A 13,508-nucleotide genomic window follows, 5' to 3' on the forward strand; every position below is an offset into this window, starting at 1 on the left:
CTACATACAGCCTACACCCTACGTGCACCTGTACCCTACATACAGCCTACACCCTCCGTGCACCTGTACCCTACATACAGCCTACACCCTGCGTGCACCTGTACCCTACATACAGCCTACACCCTCCGTGCACCTGTACCCTACAGACAGCCCACACCCTACGTGCTCCTGCACACTACATACAGCCTACACCCTGCGTGCACCTGTACCCTACATACAGCCTACACCCTCCGTGCACCTGTACCCTACATACAGCCTACACCCTCCGTGCTCCTGCACACTACATACAGCCTACACCCTACGTGCACCTGTGCCCTACATACAGCCTACACCCTGCGTGCACCTGTACCCTACATACAGCCTACACCCTCCGTGCACCTGTACCCTACAGACAGCCCACACCCTGCGTGCACTTGTACCCTACATACAGCCTACACCCTGCGTGCACTTGTACCCTACATACAGCCTACACCCTCCGTGCACCTGTACCCTACATACAGCCTACACCCTGCGTGCTCCTGCACACTACATACAGCCTACACCCTCCGTGCACCTGTACCCTACAGACAGCCCACACCCTGCGTGCACTTGTACCCTACATACAGCCTACACCCTCCGTGCTCCTGCACACTACATACAGCCTACACCCTACGTGCACCTGTACCCTACATACAGCCTACACCCTCCGTGCACCTGTACCCTACATACAGCCTACACCCTGCGTGCACCTGTACCCTACATACAGCCTACACCCTCCGTGCACCTGTACCCTACAGACAGCCCACACCCTACGTGCTCCTGCACACTACATACAGCCTACACCCTGCGTGCACCTGTACCCTACATACAGCCTACACCCTCCGTGCACCTGTACCCTACAGACAGCCCACACCCTACGTGCTCCTGCACACTACATACAGCCTACACCCTGCGTGCACCTGTACCCTACATACAGCCTACACCCTCCGTGCACTTGTACCCTACATACAGCCTACACCCTCCGTGCTCCTGCACACTACATACAGCCTACACCCTGCGTGCACCTGTACCCTACATACAGCCTACACCCTCCGTGCACCTGTACCCTACATACAGCCTACACCCTCCGTGCTCCTGCACACTACATACAGCCTACACCCTGCGTGCTCCTGTACCCTACATACAGCCTACACCCTCCGTGCACCTGTACCCTACATACAGCCTACACCCTGCGTGCACCTGTACCCTACATACAGCCTACACCCTCCGTGCACCTGTACCCTACAGACAGCCCACACCCTACGTGCTCCTGCACACTACATACAGCCTACACCCTGCGTGCACCTGTACCCTACATACAGCCTACACCCTCCGTGCACCTGTACCCTACAGACAGCCCACACCCTACGTGCTCCTGCACACTACATACAGCCTACACCCTGCGTGCACCTGTACCCTACATACAGCCTACACCCTCCGTGCACTTGTACCCTACATACAGCCTACACCCTCCGTGCTCCTGCACACTACATACAGCCTACACCCTGCGTGCACCTGTACCCTACATACAGCCTACACCCTCCGTGCACCTGTACCCTACATACAGCCTACACCCTCCGTGCTCCTGCACACTACATACAGCCTACACCCTGCGTGCTCCTGTACCCTACATACAGCCTACACCCTCCGTGCACTTGTACCCTACATACAGCCTACACCCTCCGTGCACCTGTACCCTACATACAGCCTACACCCTGCGTGCTCCTGTACCCTACATACAGCCTACACCCTCCGTGCACTTGTACCCTACATACAGCCTACACCCTCCGTGCACCTGTACCCTACATACAGCCTACACCCTCCGTGCTCCTGCACACTACATACAGCCTACACCCTCCGTGCACCTGTACCCTACAGACAGCCCACACCCTCCGTGCACCTGTACCCTACATACAGCCTACACCCTCCGTGCACCTGTACCCTACAGACAGCCCACACCCTCCGTGCACCTGTACCCTACATACAGCCTACACCCTCCGTGCACCTGTACCCTACATACAGCCTACACCCTCCGTGCACCTGTACCCTACATAGATGATCAGATCTTCCTCACCTACTGCTCTCCCGGGGTCACCAGTACCAGACTCCTTGCACTTTGCTCCGCTTACTTCTCGTCACCATAGTAACCAAAAACAGGAAGAGCCTGAGGAAGCAGTCCCGGAAATAGAACAGGGCTCCGCTTTTTCTTTCTACCGCTGCCATTACTGAGTGTGGAGTCAGTCGCTGAGGCATTGTGGAGCAGGTGGTTAGACAGCATGTCGCGGATTCCTGGGTCGGGCTGGGGACGGTGAGACGACGGAACCTTCCTTCTATGTATGTACGGCACTTTCAGGCGGAACAGAAAGCAGGCGGACAGTCACGTGACCAGGCACTTGTCAGATGTCAGTCACTTGCTGGCGGGCGGCGGCGCTTCAGAGAATAGTGGCCGGCGGCTATGATCAGGTGGTAGGAGGAAACCCTGCCAGAGCCCGAGCAGCACCACTCTGTGGCATGAGGTGGGTGTCATGTCCGGACCGGAGAGATTTCTGGTTACAGATGGTGTTTTCAGTAATTGTTTGTGTAAAGCTGTAGTGGAAGGTTTCCCTGTAGAGCCCGTGTCTGTACCCCATGTAGCAATGGTGATCCAGCAATGGCTGCATACAGGTTGTACCTGACTCCTTCCATTCCTGCAGGTCACCAGACATGGAGATGGACAGGGGCCGGCTGAGCCTCATAATATGGGGACCGGCCGCAGTCTTCCTAAACTCAACAGCACCATATAAGGCTGTGTGCACACACACTGCGGATTATCCTGCGGTTTTACCATCTCCACAATGGAGGAGATGTTAAACCGCTGCGGAATCCGCAGAAAGAATTGACATGCATTTTTTTCTGTGGATTAGAAACCGCAGCAAAATCCGCGCGGAAAATTCCACAGCATCTGCACTGCGGTTTCCTTTTCCCATAGAGAATAATGGTACTGTACACCGCAGCAGAAACTGCTGCGCATCCGCAGAGCCAAATCCACTGCGGAACCGCAGCAGAATCCGCAGCGTGTGCATATACCCTAACCCTCCTCAGCTGCGGAGTCCCACACCGTGGGGCGCACTCGTCTTGTGAATGTCAGAAGTGTGAAGCTGGCCTCAGGAAAAGGAAGATAGTCCTCTGGAGGGGACGTCATGGGCACCCCGTGGGGCCAGTACCCCCCATTGACTATGTATGGGGTCCTTCAAGTTTCTGTCAAGATGTCTTTTCATATGAAAAAAAATTGCAACATTTTTTTTCCCGGCAAAATAGGAACTAGATGGACCTGAATACAGTTAATGGTGGTTTTTGGGGCCTTTGATATCCATCATCTGACATGTCGGTGCTTTCCACACTCTGCCTGAAGCTCATTTTTCTATTTCTAGAACAAACATATCAATTCTCGAACGCATATGTGACCCTTAACGGCGCCTTTAGAAGCCAATTTTTTTTTATTGCACCAATGCATTTATAGTAACAAATGAAGCTGCTCTACAAACAGTGTTAATAAATTGATACTGTTCTGTATCTATACTTAAAAACAAAAAAAATAAATACTCCACTGTTGAACTATTGCCGTTCTTGCATAAATCGCTCTGTCTCGCCCATCAGATTTCTGTGTGCTTCTGCTGATGGAGAGAGCATTGCAAGACCTCTGCAGCCAATCGGTGTCCCTGATTATCTGTGGCCGTAACATTTTGTCCTAGTCAGAAGAAATTTTCAGTTCCAGGTTTGGTGGTAAACAACGGCTGTCGACGGTCAAAAACGTTGATTGGCTGCATTCGGTCACATGATTCCTTTTGTCAGAACAAGCAGTCAGCAGTCGCCAGAGGACATTGTACAGATGAGCAACATCAGGTTGATAAGTGTGTGTGTATACATACAGCAGGGTAAAATGATTATTGAACACGTCTCCAGTTTTCTATTTAAATATATTTCTAAAGGTACTGTTGACGTGAAATTCTCACCAGATGTCGGTAACAACCCATCCAATACACACAGGCAAGGAAATCTGTTGTGAGTTCATTCTCTGGTTCACCAGTTGTGAGATCTCCTTCCAGACTCCCTCTGGTGATAACAGGAGGTAGTGAGGCTGATTTGGTCGGTGGAGATCTGCCACCTGAGAATGAGGATGACAATTGGACCTCGGGAGGCTCAGATTGGATTTAAGACAGCCGACGCCCTATTCAGTTGCTGGTGATTCCTTCTGGCTTGTCAGCTCTTGGTTTTCAGCTCTGTTCCAGTCATCTAAAGCTAAGTTTTTCTGCTAATGTTCACACTTGATTTTGTTGGTCTATTCGGTTTTTTTGTGTGGTCAGCCAGCCCCGGCTGGGGGCTGTGTTGAATTTCTACTCTTATTTATCAGTATTTTGCCAATTTTCTTTTTGTCCCTTACTAATTTGGCCTCTTTTTGCTCTGTCTCAGAATATTTCAGAGTGCTGATATAGTGGGATAAGTCTAGTGACTTCAGGGTTAATTTTGCTATCAGAAGTGTTGGACATTATTTTTGTAGGGTTTTTTGCAGGTTGCAGACAGTGCCTTTCCTTTCCTTTCTAGTTAGTCTGTGCTTTCATCTTGTTTCACCGTCAATACATGTGTGAGGGCTATCTATTCCTTTGGGGTCTGCTCTGGGGCAGTTAGTTTTCCCCTTTTCATGCTTGAAGCTTATTTAGTCCTCCGGCTGTGACGAATCGTCTAGGAACATCGTAGGTACGCTCCACAGCTGCTGCTAGTTGTGTGGTAGGATCAGGGATCTGCAATCTGCATAGTTACCAACCTCTCTGGTTTTCTGTGACTTAGCTTCTTTTGCTTTTTTCTCCTCGGTGACCCATTCATAACAGAAATCAAACCATAGATGTCCATAAACTAAGTTATGTGTAATAATGAGACGTGCCACCGGCAAAAAAGTATTGAACGCATGAAGAAAGAGGTGCAAAACGCCAAGTAAAGTCATGACGCAAGTTCAGATTTATCAGCAATTAGAAAGAAATATTGCCACTTAGTGAAAAATATCAGCTGGTTCAACTGATGGCCTATAAAAAGATGTCTAATTCCCAAGGTACCACACTAGAAACCTCTCATGATAGGTAAAACCAGTGAGCTGTCTCAAGACCTTCGCAACCTTATTGTTACAAAACATGCTGATGGCATTCATTACAGAACAATTTCTACACTACTGAAGGTTCCATTGAGCACTGTTGCGGCCATAATCCAGAAGTGGAAAGAACATAATTTTACCATAAAATAGGCCACAACTGGTGTTCCACGCAAGATTTCATTCAGGGGAATTAAAATAATAAGAGTTGTCCAAGAGCCAAGTAGCACCTGCGGAGAGCTACAGAAAGACCTGGAATCAGCATATACTATTGTTTTAAGGAAAACAGTAAGTAGTGCTCTCAATCTCCATGGCCTGTATGCACACGGTCACCATGCAAGACTCCATTGCTGAACAAAAAGCATGTTCAAGCGCGTTTAACCCCTTCGCGCCGGAGCCCTTTTTCGTTTTTGCGTTACCTGTTTTTCGCTCCCCTTCTTCCCAGAGCCATAGCTTTTCTTATTTTTCCATTAATATGGCCATGTGAGGGCTTGTTTTTTTGCAGGACGAGTTGTACTTTTGAACGACACCATTGGTTTTACCATATCGTGTACTCAAAAATGGGAAAAAAATTTAAAGTGCGGTGAAATTGCAAAAAAAAGTGCAATTCCACAAGGGTTTTTTTGGATTTTTTTTTTTTAATATCATGTTCACCAAATGCTAAAACTGACCTGCCATTATGATTTTCCAGGTCATTACGAGTTCATAGACACCAAGCATGTCTAGGTTCTTTTTTTATTTAAGTGGTGAAAAAATCCAAAGTTTGTTAAAAAAAAATTGCACTATTTTCTAACACCTGTAAAGTCTCCATTTTTCATGATCTCGAATTGGGTGAGGGCTTATTTTTCTCTTGCTTCATTGGGGGACACAGGAAACCATGGGTGTATGCTGCCACTAGGAGATTGACACTATGCGAAAAAAGGATTAGCTCCTCCCCAGCAGTATATACCCACGAACTGGCAGAAAGCTATTCAGTTTTAGCTTAGTATCAGTAGGAGGTGGACACGGGCTGCTCTCAGCCCCATATCTACCTTTAGGTTTTGTTGTATTTACAGTGAGTACCCAAAATCTAGGTTTTTTCTTTTGTTTTTGTTTTTTGCGCACCAAGCTGACATTTTTATTGATACCATTTTGGTGCAGATACGATCTTTTGATCGCTCGTTATTGCATTTTAATGCAATGTCATGACGACCAAAAAAACGTAATTCTGGCATATTGACTTTTTTCTCGCTCTGCCGTTTAGCGATCAGGTTAATCCTTTATTTTTTTTATTGTTAGAGCGATTCTGAACGTGGCGATACCAAATGTGTGTTTTTTTTTGTTTTTTTTTCAAGAATCTGCCAAACCCAATCGGCTCTGCTACATACAGGCGATGATCACATCACACCTGTATGTAGCAGAATGCCTCACTTGCTATGAGCGCCGGGCGACGCTCACATCAAGCCGGCAGTGACAACCATAGAGGTCTCCAGGAGACCTGTGGTTGTCATGCAAACCCATTGGTGACAGGCAATCATGTGACGGGGGTCACCGATGGGCAGATTTCCACCCCAGTGGCCGGATGTGCGCTTTGAATACCGTTGTCAGCTTGACTGAGGCATTTAACGGGTTAATAGCCGCAGGTGGATCACGATTCCACCTGCTTCTGTTCCGTGCACATGTCAGCTGTACAAAACAGCTGATATGTGCCAGGAAAGATGTGGGCTCACCGCCGGAGCCCACATCAAAAGGAGAGAAGCGGCATGCGCGGTACTAGTACGGCGCATGTCGCAAATGGGTTAAAGTTTGCTCAACAACATTTAGAGAAGGCTGATAAAAACTGGAAGAATATAGTATGGTCAGATGGGATCAAAATTGAACTTTTTTGATGCCATAATTCACACAATGTTTGGACGCCAACAGGCACTACATATCACACCCAAAAGCACCATACCAGCAGTGAAGTTTGGAGGTGGGTACATCATGGCGTGGGGCTGTTTTTCAGCATACGGACCTGGCAAACTTCATGTGCTTGAAGGAAGGATGAATAGACAAATGTGCCAAGACATTGTTGAAAAAAATCTGTCATCTACCAGGATGATGAAGATGAAACGAGGGTGGACATTTCACACAGCCAAGGAAATTCTCAATTGATTTCAGAGACAGAAGATAAAGCAGCTAGGATGGCCCAGCCAATAACCTGACCTGAATCCAAAAGAGAATTTATGGAAGGAACTAATGCTCAGAGTTCATAGGAGCCCATGAAGCCTTCAGGATTTGAAGAGGATTTGTGCGGAAGAATGTGTCAAAATTACACCTGAGCAATGGCTGTGACTAGCTGTGTACTAAATAAATATATGTAATTTTTTTTTTTTCACCATCACAAATCCATTTAGAATATGTTTAAAAAGTAGTGCCTTTTTAGAAAAAAAAAGTGTCCTACTATCCTGCACTTAGTAAAGTCCTTTTATTAAGTGATTTTAAACATTTAGTTGCTCATAAATGCAGTTAACTTGTAGGTGGTATTCTGTGGTGTGATGTGTTAATGAACGGCTTCAGCATTTTGTAACCGCGAGTCATGCACTGTATACAGTATATACTCGCTGTAAAAAATATTATATACATATGTTGTGATGTCTTTCTATATTCTAAGTACAGTATTTCTGTTCTGGGAGCAGGTTTGTCTGTAATAATTTGCCAAGTCTTACTTACAGAAGCCGCTCTGCATGTCACTAATGATGGAGTCATTCGTGAAGTTCACAAACCAAAGTCAGGGAAGAGACCGACTTTTCAGGTACTGTTTCTGACTTGATCATCCCTATAGTAACATATACACCCTGCAATACGTTTAGATTTAGTTCCTAAAATTTCACCCATAGTGTAAGAGAAGAGCCAGGAATCCTCATTCTGTTCCTTCATAAAACCTCCATCACACTCATTTTTTTCCATTTCAGAGCTACTCAGTATGCATGCATGTTGCTTAGTTATGTTTTAGAGAATAAGGCTGGCAGAGAGAAAGTGGTAAAGAAGCTCAAACGAGTGGAATCTAACATGAGTTCTGGCCGTAAATGTAAGTACTAGTATTGGGTGTCTCTAGTTGCGTTTATTTCCCTTCATCCACTAATTATTTCCCTGCTGTTTACTTGTCTGGCTACTTCTTGTGTCATTTTTCATTGTCCAATCTACCTAATACATTCATTTGTTAAACTAATGCCACGAAAACGTACGTATAATTTTTTTTTTTTTTGTTTTATTTAAAATGTTGCAAAACAGAAAACACGATGAGCTAGAACAAGATATGCAATCAAGGAGGTTTTCTAGTCTAGACACCCAGTTTTTATACTATTTTTGTGATTCTGCGGGAAATATAAACAAAAATTACTTTGATTGTCGCTATGTTTAATAGCAAAATTTAAAAAAAAAAATGGCGTCATGCTGAAAATTGAGTATCATTTTTTTGCCACAATTCGAGGCCTGTTAAAATTACTAAAAAAAAAAAAAAAAAAAAGATTTTGACTCGATTCTCGTATAGAAGATAGACACTTGTACACACATTTTCAGAATATAGTATATAAGCCCTGTTTAATTGAACAATTGGTTCTGGAGATATCGTGGCTACTGATTTGAAAAAAGTGGTTTCAAGAAAAACTTTAAGTTATTCGTACTGAATACACAGAGACACATTTACTTATGGCAATCATCAAATTCCTGCAAAGCTACACCCTTTTCTGTAGTGAGATCTGTCATCTCAAACGGAGGCAAACGCCGCTCCGAGCAACTTAAAGAAGCCTCGTCCCAAGTGTGCGCTTACGTCTCCGCCTGCTGTCCAATAGTCATTCTCATCATGTCCGTTACTTTAAGAATTAGCATAAATCCCTCGTTACAGATAATTATTGCCATAATCAGCTATGTTCACAATCTTTGCACCCGACTCAAGACATTTTGGAGCAAAAGTTCAAATGAGTGAGTTGAGCGATTCGTTGGTTTACGTTTCAGCTCCAACACAACGTTCCAGCAAATCATCCGATGACCGCTCTTCCTAAATTGGCTTTATTACCTCCAATACCTTTGCATTACAAGGTGGTTTATAGTGATGGAAGTCTGCAAGTGTACCTTTCTCTTTACGCCACTTGCACCAGCTCTCTTTACTCGGTGGACAGTTGTCATGTTGCAGTTTATAGCCAACCCAACATTCCAGCACCTTTTACCACCAATACTTTTTTGCATGGCCATTATTTTTTGTACGTGGCCGACACATTCTTTTATTCACTACAGTAGCTTCATCTTCATACAGATTCACATTTAAAATTCTGCAAGACATTTTGCTCTGTCTCCGATAATACTTTTCATAAAGAATTGTGTTTCTCCTGCGATCTCAAAAACATTTCAGTGACCGTGTCAGTCTCCATTTTACCCGCACCGCCTTCTTGATTTATGGAGCACTCTTCTTCGTGTGTTTCATACTATTCATTGTATTCCTCGATATTGTAGATTCTGAGATATATATATATTTCCGAGGCAAATGTAATAAGTGTTTGTTTATAGGCAAATGTCCAACAAGCCTCAAAATAAATTAGGGTCTTCTTGTCCAACATCTAATAGTTGAAAAACAAAGCGGAATACGACGGTTGATTTCAAATGCCTTGTCAATAATTGGCGAGGAAACCATCTAAACATCGTTAGAGCAGCACTTAGTTTTAATTCCTACATCTCGATGTGGCGTCTGAGAGATTTTTACATTCTTTTTGCAAGTTTGCATATTATGAGTGATGCAGTTGATGAAAACACTGGAAAAAATTCAGAATGTAGTAACCAAATTCTCTCTAAACGGGCAACTTGATATTTTTCAAAGTTCTTAGGTTTTTTTTTTGCCGACTTGCTTGCAAACTATGAATCCTGTTCACTCTTGTGTTGGTAGCTTCGAAATATCCAGTTTTTAGAACAATATAGATGCGCTTTGTAAATTTTTGACCCTTTTTTTATCAATTTCCACACATTTTTGGAACTTCTAAAATTCACAAATAACTTAGTTAGCGTCCTCTCGACTTGAGGTTTAAGACAAATTACCTATAGCAACCAGAGTGCAGCTTTTAGCATTGAAATTGCTGAGGTAAAGGTGAAAGTTTAGCTCTGATTGTTTGCTATGGACAACTAGAACAGTCTGTGAGGCAGTATTCATAACTGAGATTTGAGATCCTTCAGGACACGCATGCTTTGTCAGCATTCTGGGAGTCTCCTTGGGCAGCCCGGGTCTGCATCTACCTAGGAAGCGAGTGGATGAATCTGTCGTAACAACTTGCTTGACCATCTGGGCTGGAGGACTCCAGCTGCAACCACTTCTGTACCAGATGTAGTAGGTCACACCTTTGGGAATGAGGGGGTTTGTCGCCGCAGTATGCTTAGTGGTGGACCCTTTGGGCTCTAACAGATAGTCACTCCTGAGTGTGCCAATATCTCCGTGTTTTATTTGGCATACTCCTGGGCATCCTGTAAGGTTCGTTCAGAATTAGCTCAAATAATTTGAATTTTATTGCATGTAATATGTAAAAATCCTACAATGTGATTTTTATGGATTAGTGTACTTACGATAAAAATTAGACCTCTCCATTCTTTGTAGGTGGGAAAACTTGCTAAATCGACAGTGTATCAAATACTTATTTTCCTGTGTGTGTATTGTGACAAGTCACTGGCAAAGTGCTGGAGGGGAGAAATGTATCACTGAGGTTGTTGGCTTCAGTGATATGAACCTAAGAAAACGCTCCAGCAAACTAAGTGCTGAGAGGGGTTAATCGGCGATGTTTATGGGCCAGGTTTAGTGGACGGCTGTAGAGTGGGTGGGAGCCTGTTCACTATATCTCCGCACCAGGGTGGAGTCCAGAGGATAAATACACAGCCTTCTGGCTCATTCAGTGTTTGGTGTCTCTGAAGACAAGATCTCCAAAGCTGTGTTCATGTTAAAGCGGAACCTTGTGTTTGTTTTCTGAGTGGTCGGATCCCCGCAGCAACACGGACTGTGCCATTTAGTTTTGTCTTGTTTCCCTGTTAGGCAAGAAAGGCCATGTTTATTTGCTTACTCTACACTGGTTTATGCAGTCCTTCAATAAACCTGTGGCAGATTAAGAGAGACAGCTTTCCCGTGTCCACCTCTATGTGCAGCTGAGTAAGATGATCTGCCATTAACCCCTTCACTCCCGGAGCTTTTTTCGTTTTTCGCTCCCCTTCTTTCCAGAGCCATAACTTTTTTTATATTTCCATTAATATGGCCATGTGAGGGCTTATTGTTTGCGGGACGAGTTGTACTTTTAAACAACACCATTGGTTTTACCATGTCGTGTACTCGAAAACGGGAAAAAAATTCCAAGTGCGGTGAAATTGCAGAAAAAAGTGCAATCCCACACTTGCTTTTTGCTTGGCTTTTTTGCTAGGTTCACTATATACTAAATCTGACCTGCCATTATGATTCTCCAGGTCATTATGAGTTCATAGACACCAAACATGTCTATATTCTCTTTTATCTAAGTGGTGAAAAAAAATTCCAGTTTGCTAAAAAAAAAAAAAAAAAAAAAAAAAAATTTGCACAATATTCTGAGACCCGTAGTGTCTCATTTTTCGTGATCTGGGGTCGGGTGAGGGCCTATTTTTTGCATGCCGAGCTGACATTTTCAATGATACCACTTTTGTGCAAATACGTTCTTTTGATCGCCCGTTATTGCATTTTAATGCAATGTCGCAGCGACCAAAAAAACGTAATTCTGGCTTTGTGAATTTTTATTTCTCGCTACGCCGTTTAGCGATCAGGTTAATGCTTTTATTTATTTATTTTTTTTATTGTTTCATTTTGACTGGGGCAAAAGAGGGTGATTTGAACTTTTAGGTTTTTTTTATTTTTAAACTTTTTTTTTTTACTTTTGGCATGCTGCAATAGCCTCCAAAGGAGGCTAGAATCATGCACAACCCGATCGGCTCTGCTACATATGGGTGATGAGCAGATCTCCCATATGTAGCAGATTTACTGCTGTGCTTTGAGCCCCGACCACCGGGCGGCGCTCAAAGCCATCTGCCTGGAACATCCATAGAGGTCTCTGAGACCTGTGGTTGTCCAGGCAACATGACGCCGACCCCTGATCACATGACGGGGGTCAGCGATGAGCTCATTTCCGGCCCGGCGGCTGAAAATGCTATTTAAATGCCTGCTGTCAGCTTTTGACAGCGGGATTTAACTAGTTAATAGGTGTGGGCGGACGGCGATTCTGCTCGCGCTTATTGCGGGCACATGTCAGCTGTTCATAACAGCTGACATGTCGCGGCTTTGAGGTGGGCTCACCGCCGGAGCCCACCACAAAGCGGGGATCCTTACTGATGGCGTACTATTATCGGTAAGGAAGGGGTTAATCCTTCAATCAATGTGAGGTAGTGATTACTAAGGGGGCAAAGTACTAAGGACTGTGCACGTGCCAGAAAGTACTCACTGTAAGGTTCTATAAGTTTTTTTAATATTGCGAATTGATCTTAATTGTTTTGCTGATATATTCTCCACACTAAATACATGAAGAATTTTTTTTCTCTGATCCGCTTGACTAGAAGGCCCCCTTTAGCTGTTACAAATACAAAACAAATCCTATTAAAGCCTGGGAGACCATATACACTGCTCAAAGAAATAAAGGGAACACTTAAACAACAGAATATAACTCCAAGTAAATCCAACTTCTGTGAAATCAAACTGTCCACTTAGGAAGCAACACTGATTGACAATCAATTTCACATGCTGTTGTGCAAATAGAATAGACAACAGATGGACATTATTGGCAATTATCAAGACACCCTCAATAAAGGAGTGGTTCTGCAGGTGGGGACCACAGACCACATCTCAGTACCAATGCTTTCTGGCTGATGTTTTGGTCACTTTTGAATGTTGGATGTGCTTTCACATTCATGCTAGCATGAGACGGACTCTACAACCCACACAAGTGGCTCAGTTACTGCTGGTCATCCAGGATGGCACATGAATGCAGGCTGTGGCAAGAAGGTTTGCTGTGTCTGTCAGCATAGTTTCCAGAGGCTGGAGGCGCTACCAGGAGACAGGCCAGTACACTAGGAGACGTGGAGTGGGCTGTAGGAGGGCAACAACCCAGCAGCAGGACCGCTACCTCTGTCTTTGTGCAGGGAGGAACAGGAGGAGCACTGACAGAGCTCTGCAAAATGACCTCCAGCAGGCCACAAATGTGCATGTGTCTGCACAAACGGTTAGAAACTGACTCCATGAGGATGGCTGAGGGCCGGACGTCCACAGATGGGGGTTGTGCTCACAGCCCAACACTGTGCAGGATGTTTGGCATTTGCCACAGAACACCAGGATTGGCAAATTCGCCACTGGCGCCCTGTGATCTTCACA

General features: G+C 44.7%; 2 protein-coding genes across 10 annotated transcripts in view; one reads left to right on the top strand and one right to left on the bottom strand.

The window, feature by feature from the left end:
* Positions 1–2,225, bottom strand: part of WDR93 (WD repeat domain 93) — a 97,798-nt gene extending 95,573 nt beyond the window's left edge. For both annotated transcript variants that reach the window (XM_073568675.1, XM_073568676.1), the window contains exon 1: positions 2,093–2,225. The gene's annotated coding sequence lies outside the window, so the exon portion shown is untranslated. The remainder of the gene's footprint in view (positions 1–2,092) is intronic.
* The window catches only part of PEX11A (peroxisomal biogenesis factor 11 alpha), a 246,973-nt gene that overhangs the window by 130,513 nt on the left and 102,952 nt on the right, over positions 1–13,508 (top strand). For 6 of the 8 annotated variants that reach the window (XM_073568685.1, XM_073568678.1, XM_073568677.1 and 3 more), the window contains 2 exons: positions 7,831–7,910; positions 8,071–8,186. In XM_073568685.1, the coding sequence (XP_073424786.1) occupies positions 7,831–7,910; positions 8,071–8,186 (196 nt within the window). Of the gene's footprint in view, positions 1–2,396; positions 2,535–7,818; positions 7,911–8,070; positions 8,187–13,508 lie in introns of those variants that run through there. The other 2 variants (XM_073568681.1, XM_073568684.1) reach the window with 2 other exon arrangements.

This window comes from Dendrobates tinctorius, unplaced genomic scaffold, assembly GCF_039654945.1.
Source record: "Dendrobates tinctorius isolate UK_male_01 unplaced genomic scaffold, ASM3965494v1 ptg000022l, whole genome shotgun sequence".
NCBI lineage: Eukaryota > Metazoa > Chordata > Amphibia > Anura > Dendrobatidae > Dendrobates > Dendrobates tinctorius.